The sequence below is a fragment of the Periophthalmus magnuspinnatus genome, chromosome 17 (genome assembly GCF_009829125.3).
Source record: "Periophthalmus magnuspinnatus isolate fPerMag1 chromosome 17, fPerMag1.2.pri, whole genome shotgun sequence".
NCBI lineage: Eukaryota > Metazoa > Chordata > Actinopteri > Gobiiformes > Gobiidae > Periophthalmus > Periophthalmus magnuspinnatus.
The window spans coordinates 20346619-20373761 of NC_047142.1; the positions used below are offsets into that span (position 1 = coordinate 20346619).

The following is a 27143-nucleotide window of genomic DNA, read 5'->3' on the forward strand; positions in this document are numbered from 1 at the left end:
CCCAGGCGCACTCCGCGGATGCTGTTGGGACCAGAGCGCGAGGCAGGACGCATAGCTCCACATTGACGCATAGAAAAGTATCCAGACTACCATTACAACATGTCCTACAGAGGTACCACAGCTGCGCCGCGCTCTTCGTACAGAAAGATGTTCGGAGGGGACAGAGCCGCGACCAGGACCACCTATACAAGCCGCCAGTACTCCAGTCCTATCCGCTCTTCACGCACCACATTCGGTCTCTCCTCCGCGCCGACCGTCTACACCTCCAAGACACTACGCCTCCGGAGCAGCGCGCCAATGCCACGGCTAACCTCCGAAAACTTGGACTTTTCCCTGTCCGATGCCCTAAACTCCGAGTTCATAACCACCCGCACTAATGAGAAAGCGCAGATGCAGTCACTGAACGACCGCTTCGCCAACTACATCGATAAAGTGCGCTTCTTGGAACAGCAGAATAAGATTTTACTGGCCGAGTTGGAGCAGTTAAGAGGAAAGGGGACGTCCCGGGTGGGAGATTTGTACGAAGATGAGATGAGGGAGCTGAGACGTCAGGTGGACCAACTCACAAACGAGAAGGCCCGCGTGGAGGTGCACAGGGATAACCTCGCGGACGACATCGAAAGACTCAGAGAGAAGTAGGGGGCGTGGCACTGTGTTATCGCTTTTTCTATTGTGTTAGGATACTATTGTGTTGCATAATAAGATGAGTATAGCTATTATTATAAGAAGATTACCAATCCGTAATCAGATTTAACGCGCACGTGGGTATAGTTGATAAGGGTTTAATATCAGCTCATGTTTTTGCTGTCTTTGCAGGTTGCAGGATGAAATTGCGCAGCGAGAGGAGGCTGATGCCAATATGCAGAGCTTCAGACAGGTATAATGCACCTCATCAAATAAAACTTGAAACAAATGCAATCTATGTACATAAATAACACTATAACTGTACTATTAAGCAATCCTAAATTACTTTAGGAAAACATTGGTCCTAGTTAATAACACAAAAAGATGTCTGCGCAATCCTTCAGTTGTCTATTTAGGATCCGTAGCAAAAGAAAGTTGAATTCAGTCAATTGAACAAACACATTACGAGTGAGTACTACAAAATAACCTAATTTAACACAAGTTTATATTTATGAAATATTCCTGGCAATATTTTCAGTCTCAAGTGCTTCAAAGTTGAGCTACAGTGGAGTAGTATCAGTCTTTTAATTTGAACTCACCACATGCTGTGCCTCAACGAAAGCTAATCTAATTGCTGCTCTCGAGCTGTAGAGACAGGAATGCAGTTTTAGATGACACAACCACAACAAAACTTTGCATGGTTCAAAATGGCGTTGGAGCAGAACTGATCTGCCCTGGCTGCAGTACAAAGGGCCAAGATTCAGTTATGAGTTAAATCAGGCTTGTAGTGAGACCAGATCTGTTCAAGTCTGACTGGTCACACAGAATGAGTTGGATCCTGGTGTGGACCAAATGTGCTTATCAGAGCGAGAACACAAGCCACCATGTGATTCACTGTCTGCGCCTCTGAAAGGGACATTGGCACGGAAATCTCTTCTGTTATGGTGCTGTCAGGGATTGTTCTATCACCAGACTTTATGGACAATTAAAATTATTATGAGTCATATTTGGCACTTCAATGGGATGCCCTGGCTGAAGAGACGCAATCGGTATTTTCTGCCAGAGTAGAAAGGAAAAGTGTGATTTTTCTCAAGTTATTTAAAGGTGTACTGTGTAACTTTAGGGGTTTTAGGTTTAGTATCTATAGAGATGTTATTGTTTTCCCTACAATGGTCCTCAGTATGGCAAGAATCCCTCTGTATAGAAACAAGCTGGAGCATTCATTAGCAGTAAACAGCTATAAATAAATACATGCATTATAGATACAGTAACATTAATGCCATACTACCATAAGGTATTGTCCCAGTAGGGAAAATTGTTCTCTGCATTTGACCCATCCCTCAATGCCATTGGGGCAACGTGTCAGGAGCAGTCGGCGCCGCAGTGCCCCACCTGGGGACTCAACTCTGTGATCTTATAACTAGGCTTGGTCAGGACTACTTAAGCATGTTTTTGATTGATGGGGAAAACCTGAGTGCCTCGAGGTAACCCACACAGACACAGCAAGAACATACAAACTCCACACAGAAAGGTTCGGGTGACCTGAGAATTGAAATCGGAATCTTCTTGCTGTGAAGCATGAGTGCTAGGGCCAGGCCTGGGTCTACAGGGGTGCGAAAGGGTGCATTGCATCCTTATTTAAAAATGTTTGCGCCCCTATTTTAGGAGTGTAAAATAAAGACACCTAATCTAACAGTATTGTCTTTTCATCCCTCTGAAACTTGGATGCACCCTCAGTCAGTTTTGTCTGCACTCGGGCCTGGCTATGGCTCCACTCAGCACCGATAAAAATATCCCCTTAAGGACATACTCTATATATTTCAAATGAATTGCATCTGTTTCAGTGTGAATGGCAGGAAGGAAGCCCCTGCTGCCCACCCGGTGGCAAAGCACAACAATGTAGAGCAGGGGTCACCAACCTTTTTTAACCTGAGAGCTACTTTATGGGCACTGAGTCGTACGAAGGGCTACCAGTTTGAGATGCTCTTCTGAAATAACACATTTGCTCAGTTTGCCTTTAGTTATACATTATTAATAATGATAAATGATAATCATCTATGTGAACACACTGATCACGTTAATAATTTCTCAAAATAATTGTCAACAATGAGCAAGGAGGGTAACAGATATCAGTATTCAGCACTTTAACTTTACTAATCTTAGTAATTGTTAAATTTCCAGATGACACTTGCATCACTACATCTCATAGGAAAAGTGTCCCATTTTCACTATCAATTGACAAACCTTTTTAACAAAACATAAATAATACACATTGCACCATGTTTCATAAAGTTATCAATTATGTAATGTTAAAGAAAAATAAGCTTACATATTTTTAAATAAATCTCGGTTGTGTTGTGTGACTTTTTCTCCGGTGTCGTAAAAAAAGCCTGTTGTTTACCCAAAGCTGCGTTTAGCTCTGGGCTTGTTCTGCCCATAGTGTGCGCCCCCGTGGGGAGTGTGCGTCCCCGTGGGGAGTTAGTGTGGAGTTTTGTGAGAGGTAGTGACGTGTCCCTCCACATTGTGCCGCTTTGCCGTCACCACAGTCGCTCCGCAGGTGAGATACACGCAGATTTCTTTTACAGTCTTAAATCGTTGTGAAAGTGATCTCTTTATTTTCTACCATGTTTTGGAGTAAGAAACTGCATTCAGTGCATCCTCACAGCGCTCACGAGCGGAGCGCTGGTTTTGTCACGCGCACAATACTGACCTTTGAAGTGAGTAGGTCAAAGTTCACCTTAACTTATCTAAACTTCACGTATAATGAACATATGTTTAAGATATTGTCATTTTTAAATCTATATAAATGCAAGGGTGATTAAAATAAAAAGCAACAGAATAAAGTTAAATTTTAGATGCCGCTCATTAGTGAGTTGTGCTATTTTTAGAACCGGTCTGCGGGCGACTCATGTGGGGCTTGGGGGCGACATGGCGCCCGTGGGCACAGTGTTGGTGACCCCTGATGTAGAGCCTCCAGTTTGTACTGACTCATTTAAGCAGACAGTCACAGTCCCTGCTCTAGGCTTTGGGAAACCCTGCTCAATAGTTCACTTTGTCAGTGGCATTAGCGCACTGTAAAGCTGCTTCATTCACTGCTTTGTGCACAGCCTGTCAACAACACAGTCACAAGGACATTACAAATGTTCAGATATTAATAAAGTAGGGTTATGATTTTAGTCACATGCCTAAAACCATACAATTGTATTTCATTTATATATATAGGGCCATTCAAAAGATGAATCAGTTCAGTGGTACTATTTAAATAGCTTTAATTGCTTGCTACAACAAGACCTAAAAGGGCAGAATTTGCTCATGTCTTAATGGCCACTCTAATGAGTTAAGTGTGCACTATGTACCTTTTCTGGTGTGGGCTCTGCCAGCTGCTTATCTCCATGGAGATGTTATTTTTTGCCTATCATTTTCAATAGTATAGCATTTTCTGAACTTATTTAACTTATTTATCTATTCACTTCAGGTCTCTCAACATAAACCTTTATTTAGACATGTACCATGTACCACTTTTCACATTTTAGCTTTAGTTAATTACTGTGTGCATCTGATCTTGACTTTATTACTACCCGTACAGCACGCAAACAATAGTAAGAGAACATTATTTATGATATGACTTCTTATGGCTCCTTATTAAACTGTGTTCAGGATGTGGATAACGCTGCTCTGGCCCGACTGGACCTGGAGCGGAAAGTGGAGTCACTTCAAGATGAAATCAACTTCCTCAAAAAACTCCACGATGAGGTGAGCTGGCCAACACGTGCTATTGTAAAAATATGGCTTGGGACTACCACTGTAAAAAAAAGATTATGTTTACATTAATTAATCTTTTCCTTTCATAGTGCCAGGATATTACTACTTTTATGCTGTCTTGAAGTTGCTGGAAAAAAAATATATATGACCAATGTTTCACTGGACGCAATAACTACTGAGTAGATAAATTGGTTGTAGTATTAGAAGTAGTCAAAGTAGTGGTAGCAGTCTTTTTCTACATGATGTTATGAACAGACCAGTTATATCAAACTAAATTTAGATTTAAACCTATATATATATATGGGTTGTAAAAAGTATAGAAAATCGGATACTAATTAATATGAAAATTAGTATTGAAACTAGACTCATTTGAACAAGTATCGGTACTAAAGAAAATCACTAATAAAAGACAAAATTTGACTTTTCCTGAACAGTAGAATAGTCCTGAGCTTTATCATATTTAGGGTTGAAAATTACATTCTAGTTTTTTAATTTTTTTTATTGTATCAAGCCTATTCTTTTGTACCAAAATCAAGTCTGAAATTTTAGTAGTGTGATATGCAACATGATAAGTAAGTAAAAAACTATACAATCACATAGGTTCACTTTAAATGGTGCCCAAATAATAACAATAATTAAAAAAAAAATACCAGACAGTCAATGTTTATCATGGTGTGTTCTCAATGTTGCTTTCAGGAGATGCTGGAGTTGCAGAATCAGATGCAGCAGCAGCATGTGCAGGTGGATATGGAGATGGCCAAACCAGACCTGACAGCAGCTCTTAGGGACGTGAGGCTGCAGTACGAGACTCTGGCCTCCAAAAATATCCAGGAGTCAGAGGAGTGGTACAAGTCCAAGGTAAGGAACTGTCTGCTCGAAGGTTTGTTTCAATGTGTAACATTGTTAATTACATAAACCTGATTTTATAACGTATGATTTGATACCAGGGTTAAATTTCACATTATTAATTAAACCCTTTCTTGTTCTTGAAGTTTGCTGACTTGACTGAAGCTGCAGCTCGAAATAACGAGGCTCTCAGAGTGGCCAAACAGGAGGCTAATGATTACAGACGCCAGGTACAAGCCCTAACCTGCGAAGTGGACGCTCTCAAAGGAACCGTGAGTATTCAAATGTATTACACAGTTTAATAAAACTAAATAATAGCTATTTATTTCAAGCCATTGTGTTTCTGCTTGATTATGAAAACACAAACAGATTAAATAGAAATAGAAGTAGTTACTGTTGTCCCTATTAATACTTGGTAAACTAAAAATGCAAATTACTTACCAAATCTCACTATGTCACTATAAATTTCAAACTTGATTTTGATACCACAATAAATTCTCTAAATTCTCTGCATAAAATATAAGTAGCTTCTTTAATATTAGAATACGATCTAAGTCTTTTTTTGATTTATGATTTATTAAGGCTAATTATAGTGTAGTTATTCTAAAACATTTTATACCTTCTCAATATAGAATCCAAATCCTGTCTATACCCTACCAATGTTGTAGTAATTTCCATCATTGGTTATATGTTCATGTAGTGATTATTACATATGTAGTTTGGGTATGAGTCCCTGTTTTTGTCCCTCCTTTCTGTAACACCAGAACGAGTCCTTGGAGCGTCAGATGAGAGAGGTGGAGGAGACCTTCTCCATAGAGAGCAGCGGTTACCAGGAGACCATCGTGCGGCTGGAGGAGGATATCCACAATATGAAGGACGAGATGGCACGTCACCTCCGCGAGTACCAGGACCTTCTCAACGTCAAGATGGCTCTGGACATCGAGATCGCCACCTACAGGAAGCTGCTGGAAGGAGAAGAGAGCAGGTGAGAAGGGGGTGCAGAGACAGTTTCAGTAAAAATGCATTTTATTTGTAACACACTATACATTTGAACACCAGCCTCAAAGTTAAAAAGAGGTAAGGTTTATGAGAAAAAATACGTTGATTTAGTTTGATAAGCTATTAACTGTAAATGTGAAACTAGTGGAGGAAGAAGCAACCTGCACTCTGCACTGTGTATAGCCACTGTTAAAACCACTTATTGCACAGAAGTTTAAAAGCCTTACAGCTTCACTCTGATGGCTTGGTGTTGTGCAAGTTTTTATGTCTGTTGCAAATGTTTATAGTATAATTTATCTTAGTGTTGATTTTGATTGCATGTTCCTATTCTCCTGCTTTTATCAAACTTCGCATTGCAACGTTGTAATTTCCCCATTGTGGGACAAATTAAAGTTTATCTTATCTTAACCTGGTGAAAAGGGCATATAGTGGTTAAAAAAAACTGAGAAGTAGCAAAACAGCTGCAAAAGCTAGATAAGAAGACATATTAGGAAATGGAATCAGCAATTCTATCCATTATCTATCCATCTACTTTTTTTAAATTACAATTACTTATTTACATATCTATTAAAATCTGTTATAAATTTGCAAGTTCTGGCTTTATTATATGCGTGTGTTTCGTAGTCTGATCAGTCGCTATCATCAATAATGTTAAATACGTCGCATTTTCTTGTATATCTGGCAGCATTTTTATTACTATTTATGAGACTCTACAAACCCCCATTTGTACAACACCCATTGTACTTATTTCCATTGATATTATCGCTACATAAATAATTTGTCATTTAGAAAGTCTGTTCTAAAAATTGTCCTCCTTTCTGCAGAATTTCTACTCCTCTGCCAAATTTTTCATCCCTAAATTTGAGAGGTAAGATAATCATACTTTTGTTGACAATAAATGCAGTTAATGGATTGATTGATAATCTCTATTATTTTTTAAAACTCCAGAAGCTATGACCGACTCCAAGCCTCATGTTGAAACCTCTACCACCAAGAAGGTTCTTATCAAGACTATTGAGACCAGAGATGGACAGGTACAACTTTATTTATATATTTTATTCACAGATCCCATTTTAGACTTTAACTAATGTTTTCCCCTTTTTGCAGGTGATCAATGAATCTACCCAGAACCATGACGATTTTGAGTAATTTTCTTTCCTCAAACAACCACAAGGCAATAAAAAAAAAAGATTTCACAAGCCAGCACACGCTACAGCAGCTTATCAAAGTGCCTTTCTTTGTAATGATCCACTGAGCTAGATTACTGTTCTCTCCTCTCCTCTGCACAAAAGTATTGAAAATCGTCATGTTTTTAGAAATACTGGCAACAGAACGGCTTACGGTAGAAAAGGTCTGCAAAAAATCTTTCTTTGTGATATTTTGAGTTGGTTTTTGAACAGCAAGGAAAAATAGGACTTGTGAATGCAGAATGATGTCAGATTGCATGTTTGCAAAAATAAAAACATGAATGTAACTTCCAACTGAGGACAGTGGTGACTTTTTTTTTTTAATGTTACTGAAGGAACATTTTTAGCTATCTTTACTTCCACTGATAAAATGCACAAATACATAAGATATTTAAGTAAAAGCTGAAGTTAAATCTGTCAACTGGACAAACCGTTGTAGGAGTGAGGACGTTTCGCTGCTCATCCATTCTTCAGCATACAGTACACAAGTAGTTAAAACCAAGTTAATTAAATAATTCTCTGTAATCTGTAAAATGACAAAAGGTTGACACAGAAGAAAATCTGTCCAAATGTCAAATACAGTATTACATTTCAATATTAACAATGCACCCATGACATTAAGCTGCATTACAGATAGCTTTGTATGTGCAGCTTTGTGAATAATTATGTGTGACTGCCCTCTATTGGTGATTGATCAGCATTGATTAATAGCGTAAAGCTTTTTTTTTTTTTTTTCCAATTGACATGTGCACTTAAAATATGGCAATGTTCTCCCCTTAATAAACTATTCTAAATAATATTCCTAGAGCTCGTTTTTAAGACATTGCACGTTTTTCCATGCCCTTAAACGTGTCTATATGATGTCATGGCTGTGTGTAAGGCTCATTTACATAAGGGGGTAATTACAATGGTTTGTTTTCAGACTCTGCCCCCAGGGACGGTGCCGAGCAACTTTCTCCATCTGACGTGTACGCGCCAGGAAACGGCGAAGGAGATGCCAATATCACCGCTCAGAATATTAATTATAGCCTGTCATTATTTTTATTGGCCACGTATAAGTAGCATCAGTCCAAATGAAGTTTAAACCCGCGAGTTTGCAGCTGTTTTGTCGCTCTTTTCTTTGCTTTTTCGACTGGAGCGTGGATATGGCTGCAACTTCCCATATGTTTTGAGTGCAATGGCAGGTTAGTTTGTGTTTTTTTTATTTGACTTTATTCAGGTAATGGGATCGGTGACTTCTGCTTTCACGAGGACTAGGAATGCTTTAGTGAAAGTGGGCTCACAGCCGGAGAACCATGATCCAGAGAGGAGCCACTCCGCGCCGGAGTCTGACCGACCCAAGAAGCGGGGCGCGCGGTTCCACGTCTCCATCCAGACCGGGCGTCAGAGCTCGCGCACGTCCCTGTCTGAGGTGCTGAGCCGGCAGGACTCAGGAGCCAAAAAAAGGACTTCCGATGGACAACAGAAACGTGAGTATGACAAAGAAAGTGCATACGGTAAAGCTGATGTTATCGAATTCATAGATCAGGGAGTTCAGATCACTTTTTACCAGCTTTCACACTTTTGTTGTTAACTTTGCAATGCTAACCACGAGGTTGTTTAGCTGCTACATTAGCCTGTGCTAGCAAAGCAGGCTGTTAACTGTTTTTATTTACTCCCGATCACTATCAAAAACACATAAAAAGTCATTGTTTGCAGTTTACTTTAGCCAAATCACAATTAGACTATAAAATCCCTCCTGAATCCTTCCTATTGTTATTGATTATACTTGTAAAATCTCTTCATATTGTATTAATTCGTAAGAAAACGCACATCAAATGCTCAAAGAAGAAAAACAAAATGCACTTATGATGGATGGATGGATCCTTTAAGTGCTCCTTACCACAGGACACTCTTTCATTTGCATATCCAAGAGTTTTCATTAGAAATTACTATGTTTTTTCTCTTCAAGTATCATGCATATGCCAATGAGAACATGCTGTTATGTTTGTCATGATAACACATTCTGTAGTGCAATATTGCTCAGGGAAATATAGACAGTATAGGTAATATTTAAACAACATGTCAACATATGTCACTGGTACAATCAATGTAAAGGTTCAGTGGTTATTGTGCATATTTAATGAGTTATCAAAGTTATTTATTCAACACTCTACCCCTCAAATCTCGTTGTAGTACAGAAAGATCAGTAAAAATTACTCACTAGTACAAAGAACAAGTACGATAAATATCAACCCCCATAAATGTGTGTTCCATCTCTCGTTTATTGAACTGTGAGTCAATACAATAATTACTGTGACCGGCCTAAATACTGTATGATCTACTGCTTTTAGTCAGGCTGCTGAACAACACCGAACTAGGCTATAACTATGCGTAACGTTGTTCAATATTATGGGATATTTGTAGCTATAGGCCTACTTTAAGCATAACTGAAGAAACTGAACAGGAAACTGAACCAGGAAAATTAATTCTCTCCTTAGTGTTTCCCATTAATAGAGCAGTCATCCATCATAGTCAAATGTTTGCCCCCATCACCTTAAAGAAACTGAGGAATAAATTGGTATTAAAAATTACATATAAAATTACATATTTACCCCCTAAAAATGTGCTTGATTCAATAAAGAATTCCTTGCGCCACCAAAGTCTCATATAAACCTGTGGGAAAAACTGCTCCTATTTTGTAGTTTTCTGTTTGGCTACCCTGAATAGCCACTATCTCACTAGTAATTGTGCACCCATGGAGACAAGTAAAAACATAATTTACTGAACATCTGAAATACCACATAAAAAAGGCTAAAACAGGCTGATGGACGCTAATAGCTGCCTGTTCTGGCCCACTGCTCATTCATTTCATGTTGCAGAGATGAGAGCGAGTGGTCACTTCAGAGGATCCCTGTGAATATGGTGCTGAATGAGCCCTGAGCTGTTTGAAGAGCGGCGGTGGGCAGCATATCTGTACTACCAAAGCATCTTTTTGATTTTGTAGCTCTCCTCAAAATTGAACTTATCATGATAACAGCCTTACTGAAAATACAATGGGAGTCTCTATATAAACAAGTGAATACATTTAAAGGTGCACTATGTAGCATTTTTATTGGAGGGTTTGCCACCTGCTTGTTTCCACGGAGATGTTTTTTCTTTGAAATTCTACATTATGGCATTAAACTCATCTATACAGGCTCGTTTACAGGTGTTTTTATAGCTTTATTTGTCTTGCAATTTTGCCTTGATCCAAAGAGTGATTGGGCTCTCTATGACTTTTTCAGTTGAATTAGCTCTTATTTCTGTGGAAATATATCTATGATTTTTTTTTTTCTTGCAGTTACATTTATTTTATAAGGGTGAAGTCACTTGTTAGATAATTATCATTTTAACCTTTTTAATCTGATATAGTTTTCATCTGATCTACTTTATGGCATTCTGCCATAATATAAAAAAGTGTATTTCTAAAAATTAAACTAATAAAAAGAAAAAAAAGAAAAAGAAAACTTAATGGCACAATGAGTTAACTTATTTTGTACTGATGCAGATTTTACATTTTTAAATAATACACAAATAAAAATTGAAAATTTGCTTTAAAATAATGACACAAACAGTTATAGTTACACTCCATTGTATTTGCCCTGAAAAACAGAGATAATAATGGAAATGGACCACTTTCCCTCTGGTTATGTGTTTGTCTGATGCCTGTGCACTCTCTGCTGCCACTTCTGTCCCAGTAGAGAAGTGCTCTGTCTCTGGGGGTTCCCAAAATACAGATTGTTCCATGGCGTTTCCATGACCCTGGTTCTCCCGGAGTCTCCTCTCTGGCTCTGAGCGCTCTGTGTGCTCATTTGTTCCCCTCACAGGAACAGACCTAACCTCCAGCCTTCGGTGTCAGACAACCCCAGCGGTGCTTACTATAAAGACTCAAGGTTGTGACATCATCTCGAAGATCTTCAATTTAAAAACATTAAATGGGAAATACTAAAATGTGACTAAATTACCTGTTAACCTTCAGATGAGTTTGGTCTCTCAAACTTGTATTTTTATTGATTGTATGTTTGAATAATCTTGTATTGTCTGGCATTCAAGGCTTGAGTGCGTGCAAAATTCCTGTTTTCACCACATCACTGTACTTTAGTGTTGCCACTTGCCAACATACTAAAATTAAAAAATCAAGTTTGATGCTAAGACTCGATGCAATTTTCCACATTAAATTATATTACTTTCTTTTATATGGTTTTATAGTTTTGCAATCCCTTAGTAGTCCAGGTAGGTTTCATATCAAATTTTTGATACTGTAAATAGTTAGCCAGTTTTCAACAATAAAACCACAGTTAGAGCATCTTGCAACACACTGCCTTTTGTTCTTTTTATTATATACAATCAATGTATTTTTGTCACTCCAAGGTCTGGCTTGTTCCTTAATTCCTTCTTATCTTTTGAAGTTGATCGTAAAGTGAAAAAAGTCTCCCTTAAAATCCTTCAGGTGTAAATATAAGTGGAGGTCTTCGGTAATAACGGTCCCAATGAAGAGCTGTAATTAGCTGCTGTTGATTGCATTACGGTCGGAGGAGCTGCGTGGTATTTGAGAGCTTCCCACAGAGTACATGAAGTCTCTCCCCGTGCGTGTGTCTATCAGGGTGAGTGAGTTTGAATGGAGCAGTGCTGTGCTTAGAGTGGAGTCACACAGTGTAATAGCAGGGATTAGGAATACACATTAAAAAAAAAGAGTAATCCTAGTCAATATTACTCCTGTTGTCAGATACTTTTTTCCAGGTAAAATAGGTCAATGTAAGGATTCAAGTGCAATTATATTGATCAGGCATTACATTGATTACCTGTCTAATATAAAGACTAAATACTATTCTGCATTGATTGAGAGAGCCAGTGCCTTGGTGGAGGTCAGTGTGGCTTTTGTGCTGTCCTAATCCTCTTAATCTTATGAACACAGGTGCAAGGTGTATATGAGGGCCAGAATGTCTCAACAAATGTCAGAATATTTACTATATACAAATTTGAGCAAGTAAATGTAGGCCTGTCAAGGCTATATCGACTTATCATTTAATACATGAAAGCTGAAACAATATTTTTGGGCTCAGTACTTATCATGTGTACATTTTCTTTGCGATAATGGGAAGATCTTTGTTATTTTTGTTGTAATGTGATAAGATTTGAGCTGTAGAGGGTTGAATAAGTAACTTTTATGGCTAATTATTGCTTCATTCTGCTATTTATTTGCTGCAGCTCATAAATTTTAATGTTACTGTCTATTTTAAAATTGGTGTACTGGAATCCTATTGCTTTGCATCAGTGCGTCATAAAGTACTTTCAATATTATCGTTTATTGTGATAATTTTTTGTAGCAATATATTGTGCTTCAAAATTTGTTATCATGACAGGCCTATATAAATGCCAGAAAATGAATATGACACAATGATTTTCTTGGATCCCAACATCATAAGGTGTTTTCCGTTTAAGAGAAGAATTCAACCTAAATATGCAGGCTGTGTGTGTGTTTGTGTGTTAAACGTGTGTGAATGAAACAAAACACAACTTCAGGTATGTTTGTGGTGAGGAAACGGCATTATAACATAGATCAGAAAATAGCTTAATATGGGCATTTTAAAGTCATCTGTTTCTTCTGAAAATTCACACTTCACTGCAGTTGGTTAAGTCAATTTGACACTTATTCAGAGTATTGCCGAGGCTGATAAATAGGAGGAGCAGGTGGGAAAATTTGGGTTTGAGCATAAAACTGCATTCAAGAGAAAATTATGTTTGTTAATGTTGTCTGTTATGACTGTTTTACTGATTGACTTTCTGTTGGTTAAATTAACGACTGTGTTCAGCCCCGTGAGGTGACTGCTGTTGTGATTTTGGGCTATACAAAAATAAATTGAATTGGATATCAGTGAATCACACTATATGGCAATATTATCAAAATAGCAGATCGTAACACCATATCGCTCAGCCCTAATTCAAAAGAACACTTTAACAGGCAAATTGGCATATCTCTTTCCATTTATCTGTGCCTCAGATGCAGTGTCCAGATGGCAACGCTCTTAGTGACTCCCTAAGGTGCTGGACCTGCCCCCCAACCAACCCACAGAGAGGCGGGCTTAGGGTCAAACACATGATTGAGTGCAGCCCTGACCGTTTGCCCCCACCTCTCTCCTGACCACTCACCTTTGTGAACTGCAGAACCACAGACCTTTACTTTGTTACTACCGTGTTTAAACTTTAAAAAGTGGAATGGAGGTGTATTGCCAACAACATGAAAACAAGAGTGAAGGATAGTCTTGTCATGGTACTAAAATTTCAAACTCGATTTCTATTCTAAGGAATTCACTCTTTACTCGATACTAATTATAACACCACAATTTAGTAATAGAATGCAATTTTCATATACAAAATAATAGTACTTTCTTTATCTTTGCATGAGGTCTTCTGTTCGGGAAAGCTCAAATATTGCGTTTTTTTTGCAGTATCGATACTTGCTCAAATGAGTATCTAGTTTCGATATTAGTTTAGGTATCCATTAGTATATGATTCTCAGTGCTTTTGACAACCCTTGCCAAGGATAGGGCTGCGTGAATTTAGGAAAAAAACAAAATTTTTCTGACAAATACAGTGATTACTTTTGCGAGTGCTCATTTCAAACATCCAATTGCATTCACATCTGACAAAAGTAATACAAACTGCTACACTAATTCAAGAATTCCATGCATTTCAGAACTTTTTTTCAATAATAGGATATTTTGTTAAGAGACGTCTGTTCTATTGCCTTAGTAACTGCCGTCTTTGTGATTTGATAATTGCAATTGGGTTGTTATGTTATGTGGGTTGTAGCTCTAATGGAGTATAAAGTTTATAAACCTTATTTGAGTGTACCAGATTAGTGCAAAATGTTAATAAGATCAGCCCCAGTCTGCAAATATTGTCTCAATGTCTCTAAATTGAAAACAACAAAACAAAGCAAAAACAAATCAGCCATTTCTAGAGGGTTTCTGCATTATAGTTAAAATACAGATGTTGGTGTCAGAATATCAACAAGAATGATTTTGACAGGCCGCTATGCTACAAATAGCCTCCACCCGTCTTGCTCCCAATATGGTCATAGTTTTGATATTGACACGTTTGAACACAGGCTAGCCAAAGGTTTTCCTGACCAGGGGTAAAACCAATCATGTATTTGTTTCACTAATGCCCCCTGGTGGTTGTAGTCAGAATTTTTTGATTATACTGAGTGACAATCACAGCTCAAAGTGTGGTGGTTTGAACCCCTCTTGGACAAAGTGTTATTGCTGTGTTATTTAGCAAGACAGTACTTTGCCCATGTTTAGATAGTATTAATGAGTGATGGGAGGGGAGCAGATTTATTCATTTTGTTCTCTGTTACAGATACAGATGTTATTTGGTCCATATTTGACAGCATCACTTCCATCAGCCTACCCCAACGCAGAAGTAGATTACATCACAGTGTGTGGTGTGAATTATTATTATTATTATATCTAGTAAGATTTCTCTTACAGTCTCACACTCCATCCTTCCCTCACTCCTGAACAAAACCATGAGATACTTGAACTCCTACACTTGAGGCAGAGGCAGCCACCTTGGGTTCCACCGGAGGAAGTGTCTGGGAATCTCTGCTTAGACTGCCACCTGTGACCTAGCCCCAGATAAGATGAAGAAAATGGATGGACTGATTTGTCTTATTCATATTCTGGGATTATAAAAGCTAAGACTAAGTAGTTGTGACTGTTAAGCAAATAGCATCCCTAACACATAACCTCTCCACACTACATGATGGCTCTTTCTTGTCCGATACGTTCACAGAGCTGATCCTTTTTGTTAGCGGAATCGAGTTAGAAAAACACGACTGGCTCATATGATGCGGGGCAGAGCTAAGATGTAATTTTTGTGGAACTTATTGGAGCGATTTGTCTGTCTGACTTACAGCAGTCTCAGTGCCTCCTCCTAATGGGCCTCCATTTACCGCTCTCCTTCTACTGCAGATAACAAAATATCTTTGTCAGAGTTTGCTGGAGTCTGGCTGTGTAAAATGAGGAACTTTTTCGTCTCTTTTCCATCGTGTGTCTTTTTCAACATGGAGCTGCACTGTCAACATCATTAACTGGAGACGCAGCGCTGAAAATATGAAGGTCCAATAGCTTCTCAAACTGGCTTTTCAATTTCAGCTCAATGTGGTTGTACAAACATGTAAACTGGTTAGAACAGATTTTCACGAACATTTTAGGACCTCTTATCGAGCAAAAGAATGTCCAATACCATAAGGAAAATGCTTCATACTTGCCACAGTGAAAACAACACTAATAATGACTGTATATGACCTCTACGACAATGCATCTTGTTCAACTCCTGTCTCTCATCATCTCCATACTTTCCTGATTTTATAAACAACAAACAAAAACAAAATCTGTGCTCAGATTCTATCCTTTGTCCAAGGCTAAATTAAACCTTCTCTGAATAGTTTTCATATTTTCATAATGATTTATAAACTAACTATATGACCACATGGTGATATTGAAGAAAAAAGCACTTGTGGCAGTATAAACATGACCTTTTCAGTGTCTATGATCTTACGAGCGTCTTAAATCAATAAGTAAAAGTGAAACTAAAGATTGTGGTGCACAGAGTGCTCCATTGGCATAAGATGTGGCTGCACACTTTTCTGGACAGACAGATGACCGACCTGCACTCAGCACTAGGGCTCGGGAAGTAGACCTGTCACGAAAATTACTATATCGACTAATTGTTCAATATATGAACGATGGAACAATATAATTTTTGTCTCTGTGTTTGTCGTGTGCATGTTTTTGTTTTTTTTGTTTTTTTGTTTTTTTTGCACTACTGTGGTTATTTTTTGGCTATATTTTAAGATCTAAGCTGCAAATGGTTGAATTAATGACTTCTATGACTCATTACACATGCAAATTAAGCACTAAATTGTTTCATTCTGCTGTTTATTTATTGCAGCTCATGATTTTTTTTTAACAATATTGAAGATTTAGCACAGTTTTTGTGGTTTAAATCTCCTCTTGAGTTTTTGTGTCAGTGGCATGAATTAGTTTCAGTATTATCGTTTATTGCCTATATTTACTTCAGTAATATATTAAATTTCAATGTTTGTTATCGTGACAGGTCTACCGGGAAGCATCACCTCTCTTGGGAAAAGGGGACGTGACTGTGTACAAATAACCTAGTGTGCCGCACTTTACTGGGCTGAAGTGCGTCTGGATGTGTTTGTAAAGGGCTTAAGATTGACATTCATATTGATGCCATACTTGCTTAGAAAGTATTATCTAACATCTGGGTCCAATCCTAAAATATATAAACAAAAACTCACTGTCTTCAGAGCTGTGGTGTTTTGGAGTGACTTCCAGATGACATCTTCTGTTTTGTCATCTAATCTCCCTTTTGTGTTTGTTAGACAGCCCCACATCGGCCTTAAAGCCTCTCTAATGAGTATTTAACAGGGGAGCGGGCGCGGCCCCTGGTAACTTTGTGCCCTATTGTTACCGTGGATGCTGTCAGAGTGTGTGCGGAGAGGGGACTCTAATGAGCTTGTTTTTCTGTTTGATTGCGTCGTGTTGTCTTCAATAGCTGTGTGCTACTGGGACTGATTACTCAAGCGAAGCTATAAAAGAAATAACAGAATTACAGCAAGCAGTGACACATGATGGACTGGAGTTTACACATGGTGGTAAAGGAGTGATATTAAAGCTTATCATCCTCATAAGATGACATTAACATTAAGATAACTAAACATAAGGTCATATTAATGTTTGTCTGTCATTGTTTGCAGCAATCTAATATTTGGGATGCCACATTCATGCTAATTTGCTGATTTTAAGGCTTTTTAAAAGAAAGTATAATTTTAACATGATGCACCATATGCCAGTCCTCCAGATCGTGCACATCAGCCCTGACCATGAACCTGCTCGAGACTGGAGATGGGTCCCTTACCTTTGTCACATTTTAACCATTTTATCCGACTTTAGATGCCACATCCACTGTGTGTCCACAAGTGTCCGTTTATTTGCATTTATTCCAATATATAAAACCTCATGGATCTTAAAGGTACAGTACATACTTTGGTACATTCTCCATGGAGATACATTTCATACCATACTAAGATTATAGCCAAAGGAGCAACATTTCCATGGAAACAAGTAGGAGGAGGTTCAGGTTTGTGGAGATGCAAGCCTGCTCACAGTAAGGGTAAATTTTTTTCCAAGTTTTTCAGTGCAATAAAAACAACCAAAATTAAATAAATAAGCATTCTTCTTTCCTAGTCTAATTTTAAGTTTGAAGAACCCTATGATATTAAACTGCTAGTTGTGTATATATAGGTTGGTGGTTGCCAGGTGACAGTGACGTCGCTGTAGCGATGACCCTTGAAAGGAAATGGATGGTACGGATTGGGGAGACGTACTGGGAAACACATTTAGCCCTTCCCTGATCACAGTGGCTGTAGTACTCCACTCTAGTGCAGGCTTTTGAAATCTCTCCTGCTATTACCCCCACAGAGACGGGATTAGATCATGTCAGTGTCTACCCCCATGTAATTAGCCTGGCTCTGTTACTCCCTGTTGCTGGAAAATCTGCATGTATTTATAGATTTAAAGAGGCACTATAGTGTGGAGGGTCCGCTACCTACTTGTCTCCATGGTAATGTTATACCTTTGCTTGGAATGTGTCATATTGTGGCTATTTGGCTTATTTCATAATGGGTGTTTTTAATGCTTGATAATTTACTGTATGCGGGGTTACCACTCAACAAATCTGACATATAACTTCCTTGGTGGTGCTTGTCTTCAAGGAGAAATGTTTAATGCCATACTGTGGAACATTCCAAACAATGTAGCTTTTCTCGGGAGAGAAGCTGGTGTTGTACCCTCCCCCCTAAAACTTACATAATGCACCTTTAATATAAGATAATAAACACACTGTCAAAATGTATTTTTTTTACCTTAAAAAAAATCTAACATTAATCCAACTCAAAACATCTAATATATTAAGTCACATTATTTTTAGTTAATCTTACAACATCTTTAGTTCAAATGGGATTGTACCATACTCAAAATACACACTTAATTAATGCTATATTTAGATAGCAAAAGATAACGTAATACATTTATTTAAAGTCAACATCTTTTGTGTGAGTGCTGTTTTTGCTCCGATAAGAGCTTGTTAGTATGCAGCCAATCCAAGCATGAAATGTTGAAGTCAATTTGTCAATTCATCCATTAGTCACACATACACTGTAACTATTGGGACTCAAAGTACAAAATTGCGCAGTTTTGTGATTACACAGTTTTCTAGTGGTTGAGAAGTAGAGCCCTGAGCAATGGTGGTCTCTACACTCAAAATAGACTTTTGGAGGAGAGCGGGGTGACTCTGACAGTTCTCATTCTTCACATGTCATAATCAGTTTTTTTTTTATTTGTTATTAAACGTGCACTTAGGTTAATTGAACTTGTCTATCTTCATGGTGGCAACCTGATTCACAGTATGAGTGCATGTCTTTCAAGGTATTTTTAAGCAATGGAAACACAGTAGCTGAATAAATATCATGGACAAGCAGTCCCCGCCCCACCTAAAAAATACACAGTGCCCCTTTAAAATATCTTACCTCTAACACCAAGAAATAGCTGCAATATTTAACTTATTTGTAATTTATTTAATCATAATCTAGTATTATAAACATATTTGGGTCATACTTGTTATATAATTCACATTTGTAAAAGCACAACTCTACCATCAAAAACTGTATAAATCAATTTGTTGTTTTTTTACTCAACATTATTATCAGAAAAATTACTTTTAACCAATTTATTTTACCAGGCACTCAATCTTAACCAATTAGCTCAATGTTAATGCACCTCTTTTGTAATGGTACTGTCAAGTTCATAAAGTGGTGATAATGGTTTCTTTTCTGCTGACTTTTCTAATCGGTCACAGGGGAACATGCAGGGCCTTCCTCTCACCCTGGTCTAATACTCTCAGCTGTCATTTTCTCCTGATCCCAGCCACACTGTCCCAAATGAGCAGCTCTGTTCAACTCTGACATAATGCACTTATCCTTTAGGTAATACCTTTTAAACCTATCTAGTCATCGGACTTTTCACTTCAAGTCGGCATGGCAACCATAATTTGTACACAAAGCTCTTTGCAGAGCATTTATTGTTTATTAGTCCTTATTTAACCAGGAGTCCCCCTGAGATTAGGAATCTCCTCCTGGCCCCAAAGGGGAGAAGCTTATTACACATAGAGTCTCCATGACACAGGGAGAACATGTAAACTCCTCACAGAAAGGCCCCATGCTGCTTTGGAGTTGAATCTAGGACCTTCTTGCGTTTGTGGTAGTGCTAACTACTGCACCTATGTGCCACCCAATTACAGACAAAAAAAAACCCAAGCTGTTTTTACTCATGTTTCTAAAAAAGTCCAATTTCTTACTATGAGTGGCCTGGTGATGTGTCCTGTTTGTCTCCATGGATATACAGTTTAATGATATACCATGGAACATTCCAGGAAAAGCAGTAACATCTCAAGAGACCAGTAGGTTGTGGACTTTTAACTTTACAATTTGACAATTGAATGAACTGGAATTGTCTTTATTTGCACTTATACCTATTCATTAGATCATATAGTACTCCTAAATGTACTAACCTCATATTTCTACGTGTAGTTTTTTAAAGTGAAGTCAAAGCCAAAAGCTGAAGCACAGTGCTGCTAAGTGTGTTATGTAATGTCCTCTCCTGCTCCAAACACAATCGAGAGCTTTCAGTGACCCGCGGCAACTTTGGCCCTTCACACAGATATCTGTATTATGCTAAAACTTTAAGTGCTATAAAAAAATAAAATAAAAAAAAACACCTTCTTGGCAGATGCTAATTCATCTTAAAATGTTAGTGTCTGTGTGTGCTGTGTGTGTGTGTCCTTTAGCATCATTCTTATTTCCTCCAAAGTGTCTAAAAATGGTGTGTACATGTATTTATTTGTATAGTTTTTCTGTAAGTATAATTATTTGGAACACATTTTTGTTACTTCTACTTAAAAGTGTACTATATAACTTTTCTGGTGGAATGTTTGCCTCCTTTTGCTGGAATTGTCCAGTGCAGTATGTCATTAAGCAAGCCTATCATTTGTTCATTGTGTGTTTATAATGCCAAAAATTAAAAATGCATCTCACGTTGAGTGGGGTCACTTTTCCAAAGATCTGGATGTAACTTGGCCCGGCGCTTACTTGTACACTGAGATAGAAATGTTTAATGCAGTACTGTGGAACATTCCAGACAAAACATGGAGACATGAAGGTGGAATATCCTTCACCAGAAAAGTTATATGGTGCAGCTTTAAGTAACAATCGGTCGTTAAACCCTTTGCATAAGGCTGTCACGATAACACATTTTGAAGTATGATATATTGCTGAAGAAGTTAATATTAAAGCCAAACCATAAAGCAAAATTATCCCCCAAAAGTATTCTTAATGAACAATATTGTTAAAACACAAACTACAACAAAAATAAATGATAGAATACAAAACTTGCATAGTTATTTGTGTCTATTATGAGTCAAACAACTTCAGAATTCAACACTGTACAGCTCAAATCTCATAGTACAAAAGATACCCAAAAGTGTCCTACTACTGCAAGGAAAATGTACCCACAGTAAATATTGACCCCCAAAAAGTATTGTTTCATCTTTTATGTATTGAGCGATAAGTCAATACTGTATGTATCATGACAGGGCTACATTTGCAATCTGCGAGGCTGCGAGTCAAAGTACTCTCCTCGTTGCATAAAAGCCACTTTTAAACAGACAGGCTTTCACTGCTTGGTAAAATTAGGCTGTGCACAAAATTGCTACATGTGTTTGCAATGGCTGACTGGGGGAATATCAGGGAGACAGTAGTATAACTGTACTTTATAAACAAGTGCAATGGAGCGTAATTATCTAACAAGTGTGTAATATCTCCAATGGAAAGACAGCAGCGTAAATGAGCCCACTCGTAATTAGACAGGAAGTATGATTGAGCGAGAAATGTTTTAACTCTTTAATTACTGGCTGTGATATTGCACGAGCATGACGGAGAAGGCAGCGTTTTTACATTGGGGGTACATTGTACATTGATATGATTGATTATGTTTGGTGGTGATGACTTGTCTAATCATTGGAACATGCTGAGGTGCCATTGATGAAGTACAAGTAGAAAGAACAAGTAATTTGCGTGATTGATCAGTGTCATTTCTACAATTTTGTGGTGAAATTAGCTTGTCATAAATTGTGTCTTCACGGCTACTGTATTTTGTTTTATAGCTGTGGCAAGGCAAGGCAGGGTAAGTGTATTTGTATAGCACAATTCATACACAAAGTAATCCAAAGTGCTTTACAGAATAAAAAAGACATTAAAATCACAATACAACAATCATAACATAAATACTGCTCACAAAATTAACATTAAAAGAGAAGAGTGCAGAATAAAAACCTTTCAGTCATATGCATAGCTAAACAGAACTATTTTCAGCCTGGATTTAAACATTGTCAAAGTAGATTTCTGTCTCACAACTTCATGAAGACTGTTCCAGGTTTTAGCTGCATAAATTGAAACGCTGATTCTCCACGTTAAGTCCTGACTCTGGGCACCAGTAGGAGGTCGGTCCCTGAAGTCCTCAGTGCGAGATGGTTCATACAGCACTAACATGTCGGAGATGTGATGATTATTGATACAAACTCATATATTTTTGGGATGCTATTTCAGTTCATTTGAAAGTATACCTATTGGTGCACAGTGCAGAAATCTCATCTTCTTGGTGGAAACTGAAACATTTTTGTAATTACATAAATACTATGCAAACGGGATAGTATGGTAATATGAACTGTCATTACTCTAACCCAGAATAAATGGATAAATAGACTGTATGGATAAAATAGACTAAAATTGACTAAATCCATGTGTAACTTGCTAGACTATTTCCATCCTATTACCATATTGTGCAACCCTGTAACTTGTATCAGCGAAAGTTAGCCAGAGTGAGTTTGAGAGTTGTTTTTTTTTTTTTTATCTGCTAAAACTTGTTATATACTTTGCAGAATGTATCTTGCCTGAAAGGGCCCATATTACACTGTTTTCTGATCTATTTTGTAATGCTGTTTCCCCAAAACAAACATACCTGGAGTTTCAGTCACACAAATCCTGCATGTTTAGTATTTGACAGAAGTTCTTATCTCAATCAGAAAACAGTTTGTGTTGTGATGTCATGTCATAATACATAAGAGTGCTCCACTGTGTTATTAAACTCCACGCACCTTTACTAGAATCATTTGGATATTTCAACCCTGGAATTGCCAATCTCTACTGGACTAAAGGTAAAAGGATCTGTTAACTTAAAAACTATTACTTAATTACATTACAGAACATTTTGAGCTTTGGAGATGTAAGCAGACAAAATAAAAACTCCAAGTATGTTTTTGAGGAGGTAACAACATTTTAACATGGTTTAAAGCTCACAATAGTCCATTTTGTGTAATGTAGGACCTTTAAGGACCCAAGTTGCTGGACTCGCCACCTCCAGATTGTTTGAAGATAGACAAAAAGAAGATGCACAAAATAGCTTGTAGTTAAATGAAGTGTAACTGAACGATCACAGTTTGTCTTGGCCATTTTCTTGTTAAAGGAATACTGGGTGGACCGGTAACTGCGCCATGCTAAAAGGAACGTTGTGAGAGCAGGTCGCACTGTCATTGCAATATTTAACATGGAACAGAAGAACTCCGGTATCCTTGGTTACAGTCGCTGGCTGGTAAAGTCATGTTTTGTATAAGAGAAGATAAGACTGACAGTAAGATATCTGAACTATAGGGATTGTGTTACATTGCAGAGGTGAAATAGGTTTAGGTTTAACCACATATCGTTCAGTAATTGTCATTGGAGTTAATTAGTTGTGTTCTTGTCCTTGAATCTGATTATGTCTCAAGCTCAGATGGAGGGCAGCTGGCAATATTTTCTATGTGAGAGATATGCTGTTTTTTATTATTGTTATTTCTATTTTAATTTTAAAGCTTAATTTCCTGTTACCACTATACAGTCACGCTTCTATAAGGGGACTGGGTGATATGACCAAACAATCACAATTTCTTTCTTTCAATTTTCGAATTTATTTCATTCCCTGTTATTAAAAAACACACACAAATGCATTCAATATTAATCCTTTTAATTGTTCCTGTTGGTCTGTGATAAATATATTATTGTCACTTTTTGACACCACATTTAAAAAAATCACCTTTTTTGCTGACAGAGAAAACTGAACTGGGGTTGTCAAAAATATCAAAAAATCAGATACTAATCGATACTAAAACTAGTATCTTCAGCTGTATCAGAACAAGTATAAGACTAATATATATACGCCCATGGAAATGAAGGTGAATTTGGAGCCAAGTTCCATCCGTGAGTGTCGTGGCGACCAAAGAGCCAATCTGGAGCAATGCTGTTGAAGATAACACCCCCTCAGCCTAGCAACACTGTCAATCAAACCTGTTGCTAACGCTAATGGGAGCAACCTCAGGGAAAGGCAGCTGATTTGTCTCTTATTAACATACGGACACAATAGCGAAATAAAAATACCAGGATGATGTAGAGCGGGTTAATACAAACATTTCAAGACCAAAATGACGAGCCTGAGAGCAGCAGTCACAGAGAGAGGGGCGACAGTTTTCTAATGTAAAGTGAATTGGAGCCAGAGTCGATGAAACAGGAGGTGCGCCCATGATCACTTCCTATTTGGAATGTGGCGGCTAGCAGGTTAGCTATGTTCATTTATATATACCACCCATGTGGTGAGATTAGAATTTAAACACGGTTTCCCTCAAAAATAGAATGGCAACAAGAATACGCATTTGCACCTAAATAATATCTTGATTTAATGTGTTTAAAAATCATGTACTGTCATTGTCATCAGGGAAGATGGATAATCTTGCACACAGCTGGAAAAAGACACATTTAGTTGATCTATTTGAAGTCTGTGGGAGATTAAGCAACATAAGCATAAAACCCAGAGCATAAAACCCACAAAAACCCGCACAAACAAGCAATATAATTAAGTCAACCAGGGTTTAATCTGCGGAAACCCCAGATTTAAAACCAGATTAGCCATGAGTAAATGTATTGAATCAAAAACTATGAACCACCTACAGTAGATTAACAAACTTATTCTTATTGTGTTATTTATAGAGGAAATCAGTCCAGTTTTGATCAGTTGAAGTTTGGTTGTGGGCGAACACACAAGAAGAAATCAATCACAACCAGGAGAGTCAGCAATGTAGCAGAGTCAGAATTTTGTACTTTCCTCGTAAATTATGCAGGTACACATTTGTTCACACGTTTGTTGTTTCTAGGATGTCACCTGTGCTTGTTAGTTTTGCCTCCAAATTACATTCAAATGATGCAATTCCAGACAACTTTCTCTATAGAATAAAGTAATATGACAGTTATATGGCTAACTAGGCACAGAAATTACGAAATACACAAATCTCGCTGTGAATTAAAAGCCATTTAAAGGCCCTGAACCCCATTTTCTCATGTATTTGAACAAAAATTGCATCACATATATATCGTAGGAGCAGCTCTTGACTTCAAAATATGTCTGCTGTGTGCTTTCTCCTTCTAATTAAGACTTTTATTGTCTGTTAATCAGGAAGTGCGTGTTAGCATTAGAGATAGACAGATACATCACTTGCACCTTTTAGCGTATCAGTTATCAGCTTTAAATCTCCTGCACAGGCCAATATTTTGTTTTGGCCCATCTGCTGTCTAAAAAATACACATAAAGCTTTATTTGAACAGCAACAACTGCAGGAAACGTGACTAAGGTTTGTGGTAAAAAAAAAATAAAATAAAAATAAGGGCTCTAGGTGAGTTTGTAATAAATTTAAATTATACTAAAACTTAATTTAGGGAAAAAAAAACACAAATTAGCCCAAAACTTATCGGCCATCATCTGCTCTAAATTCTAAACAATCGGTATGAGCCTCAGCCATGAAAATAAAAAAGATGTTAGTTGTTAGTTGTTTTTACTGTGATGGCAATACTGAAAATCACTTATAAGGTCATCTCGGTGAATAATTAGGATGTTCAGAATGCTTAAGGTAAGTGGGGAATAACTTCGGATCGCGGCAAATAATTTTGCAATGAACTAGCTGTTTTTTACGTTTTTCAGATTGTAAAAATCAGGTACAGCGCCTTTATCTCATGATCTTTGTGCGCTCTTCTCCGCCAATACATAGATTTTTTTTAAGATGTAAAAAGAACCTGCAGTCTCGTTCTCAGAAAGTAATCAGATGGGAATTTGAAACATGAAAAAATCTCTCTGGTAAATGTCATATGGTGCTAATAAGGAGAGCTTTTCTTTTGTTGATCGGGCACATGTGTGTTAGTGTGAGGGTGTGCGAAAGCTAACGTGTGTTTATTGGCTTTAAGAGGATGTATTGATAAGAATGAATATAACACCCTTTGTAAGCACTGTAATGGGGGAAGCTGTGCGCCTGCTCCAATCAATGTAGCCTTCTGAACACTTTGAACATTGTACGCAGGCTCTGTACAATAGTAATCCAGTGGGTGTATGGTTTGGTTTGGTATGGTTTGATTATTTCCATTACAAGATGTACACCTTTTCAAATCCATCCTAAAAATCATACAGCTACAGTTTGAAATATGCCAGACTAGAGTCAAGCTCAACAGGGTCTTCTTTCCCCGCTGATTCTGCCAAGCTCGTTCCCTTGGCTGTGGTTTCGCGGTGGTAGATAGGGACAGTGGGACTCTCGTTCATCCATTCATATCACTAATTAGATGACGAGGCATTTGGCTACCCTAATCGAGTAATAGTTACCCCCACCGTTTACCCGTGCTTCATTGAATTGCCATGACCTGTGAGACAAATAAGTATGCATTTGTCTCACAGGTCATGGCAATTTTACCTAATTTAATCTCATTGGTTCTGTGTTGCACAATGTCGTAATTTGTCAAAAAATCTATATCGCAAAGTACCACTCATGCTTCATTATTGCAGTATTGATCAGCTTACACTTCAGTTCATCAGTTGTTACATGGAGCTGCTATAGAAATTAATCGATATGTATTTATTTGGCATCGTATCTTGTCTGAATTATCCTTTAGGTTTGGTTACACTTAAAGGTACACTAAGCAACTTTTCGGGTCTCCATGTCTCCATGACGATGTAATAAATACCTTGACAAATGAAATCCTTCTGTAAGCTGGCCTGCATACGTTTAAAGTCATACTGTGGAAATGCCAGACAAAGCAATAACATCTCTGCGTAAACAAGCTAGTGTAATTTCCACCAGACAAGTTACATAATGCACCTTTAAGGATTACTGTTTTGTCACATCCTGTTTGCCATATATATATATATCATCTCCAAAATATTTACTCTTAATGAATTTTTCTATCTTTAATTGCATAAATCATGAATGATACTTAAAGTCCATGTGTCAACTGTTAGTTTAAAATATTGTTGAAAATGATCTTAAAGGACCTGTACCCAATTTTCCCCCATATATATGAGCAAACTTAGTCTTGCCCCAGGACAGATATTTTGATTTCAAGAGCTGCTTTTACAATACAAGTCAGGTGTGCTGTCTATCGAACAGTAAAATGATTTCTAATTAATCAGGAAGTGCACATTAGCATGCTAGTTG

The 27143-nt window shown here is 37.7% G+C and overlaps 2 protein-coding genes across 3 annotated transcripts in view; both read left to right on the top strand.

The window, feature by feature from the left end:
• LOC117384967 (vimentin A2-like) lies at window positions 1-7712 on the top strand. The gene is made up of 9 exons (XM_033982157.2): window positions 1-635; window positions 817-877; window positions 4282-4377; window positions 5083-5244; window positions 5379-5504; window positions 5997-6217; window positions 7056-7099; window positions 7180-7265; window positions 7339-7712. The coding sequence occupies exons 1-9, from the start codon at window positions 100-102 to the stop codon at window positions 7378-7380; spliced, it is 1374 nt and encodes a 457-aa protein (XP_033838048.1). The 5' UTR covers window positions 1-99; the 3' UTR covers window positions 7381-7712.
• Window positions 7713-8569: 857 nt separating this feature from the next.
• pde1cb (phosphodiesterase 1C, calmodulin-dependent b) overlaps window positions 8570-27143 on the top strand; it is a 150610-nt gene continuing 132036 nt past the window's right edge. The window contains exons 1-2 of one of the 2 annotated variants that reach the window (XM_055228414.1): window positions 8570-8602; window positions 8676-8887. Coding sequence is in view for 1 of the 2 variants with exons in the window: in XM_055228411.1 (XP_055084386.1) it covers window positions 8641-8887 (247 nt within the window). In the remaining variant the exon portion in view is untranslated. Of the gene's footprint in view, window positions 8888-27143 lie in introns of both variants that reach the window. The other variant, XM_055228411.1, reaches the window with a different exon arrangement.

What these genes read in the sequence shown, in the direction of transcription:
- LOC117384967 (XM_033982157.2), top strand. Translation starts at nt 100, where the DNA reads ATGTCCTACAGAGGTACCACAGCTGCGCCGCGCTCTTCGTACAGAAAG. An exon ending in CTGGAAGGAGAAGAGAGCAG is followed by an intron (nt 6,218 to 7,055) that starts GTGAGAAGGGGG and finishes TCCTTTCTGCAG; the next exon opens with AATTTCTACTCCTCTGCCAA. An exon ending in TTCATCCCTAAATTTGAGAG is followed by an intron (nt 7,100 to 7,179) that starts GTAAGATAATCA and finishes TTAAAACTCCAG; the next exon opens with AAGCTATGACCGACTCCAAG.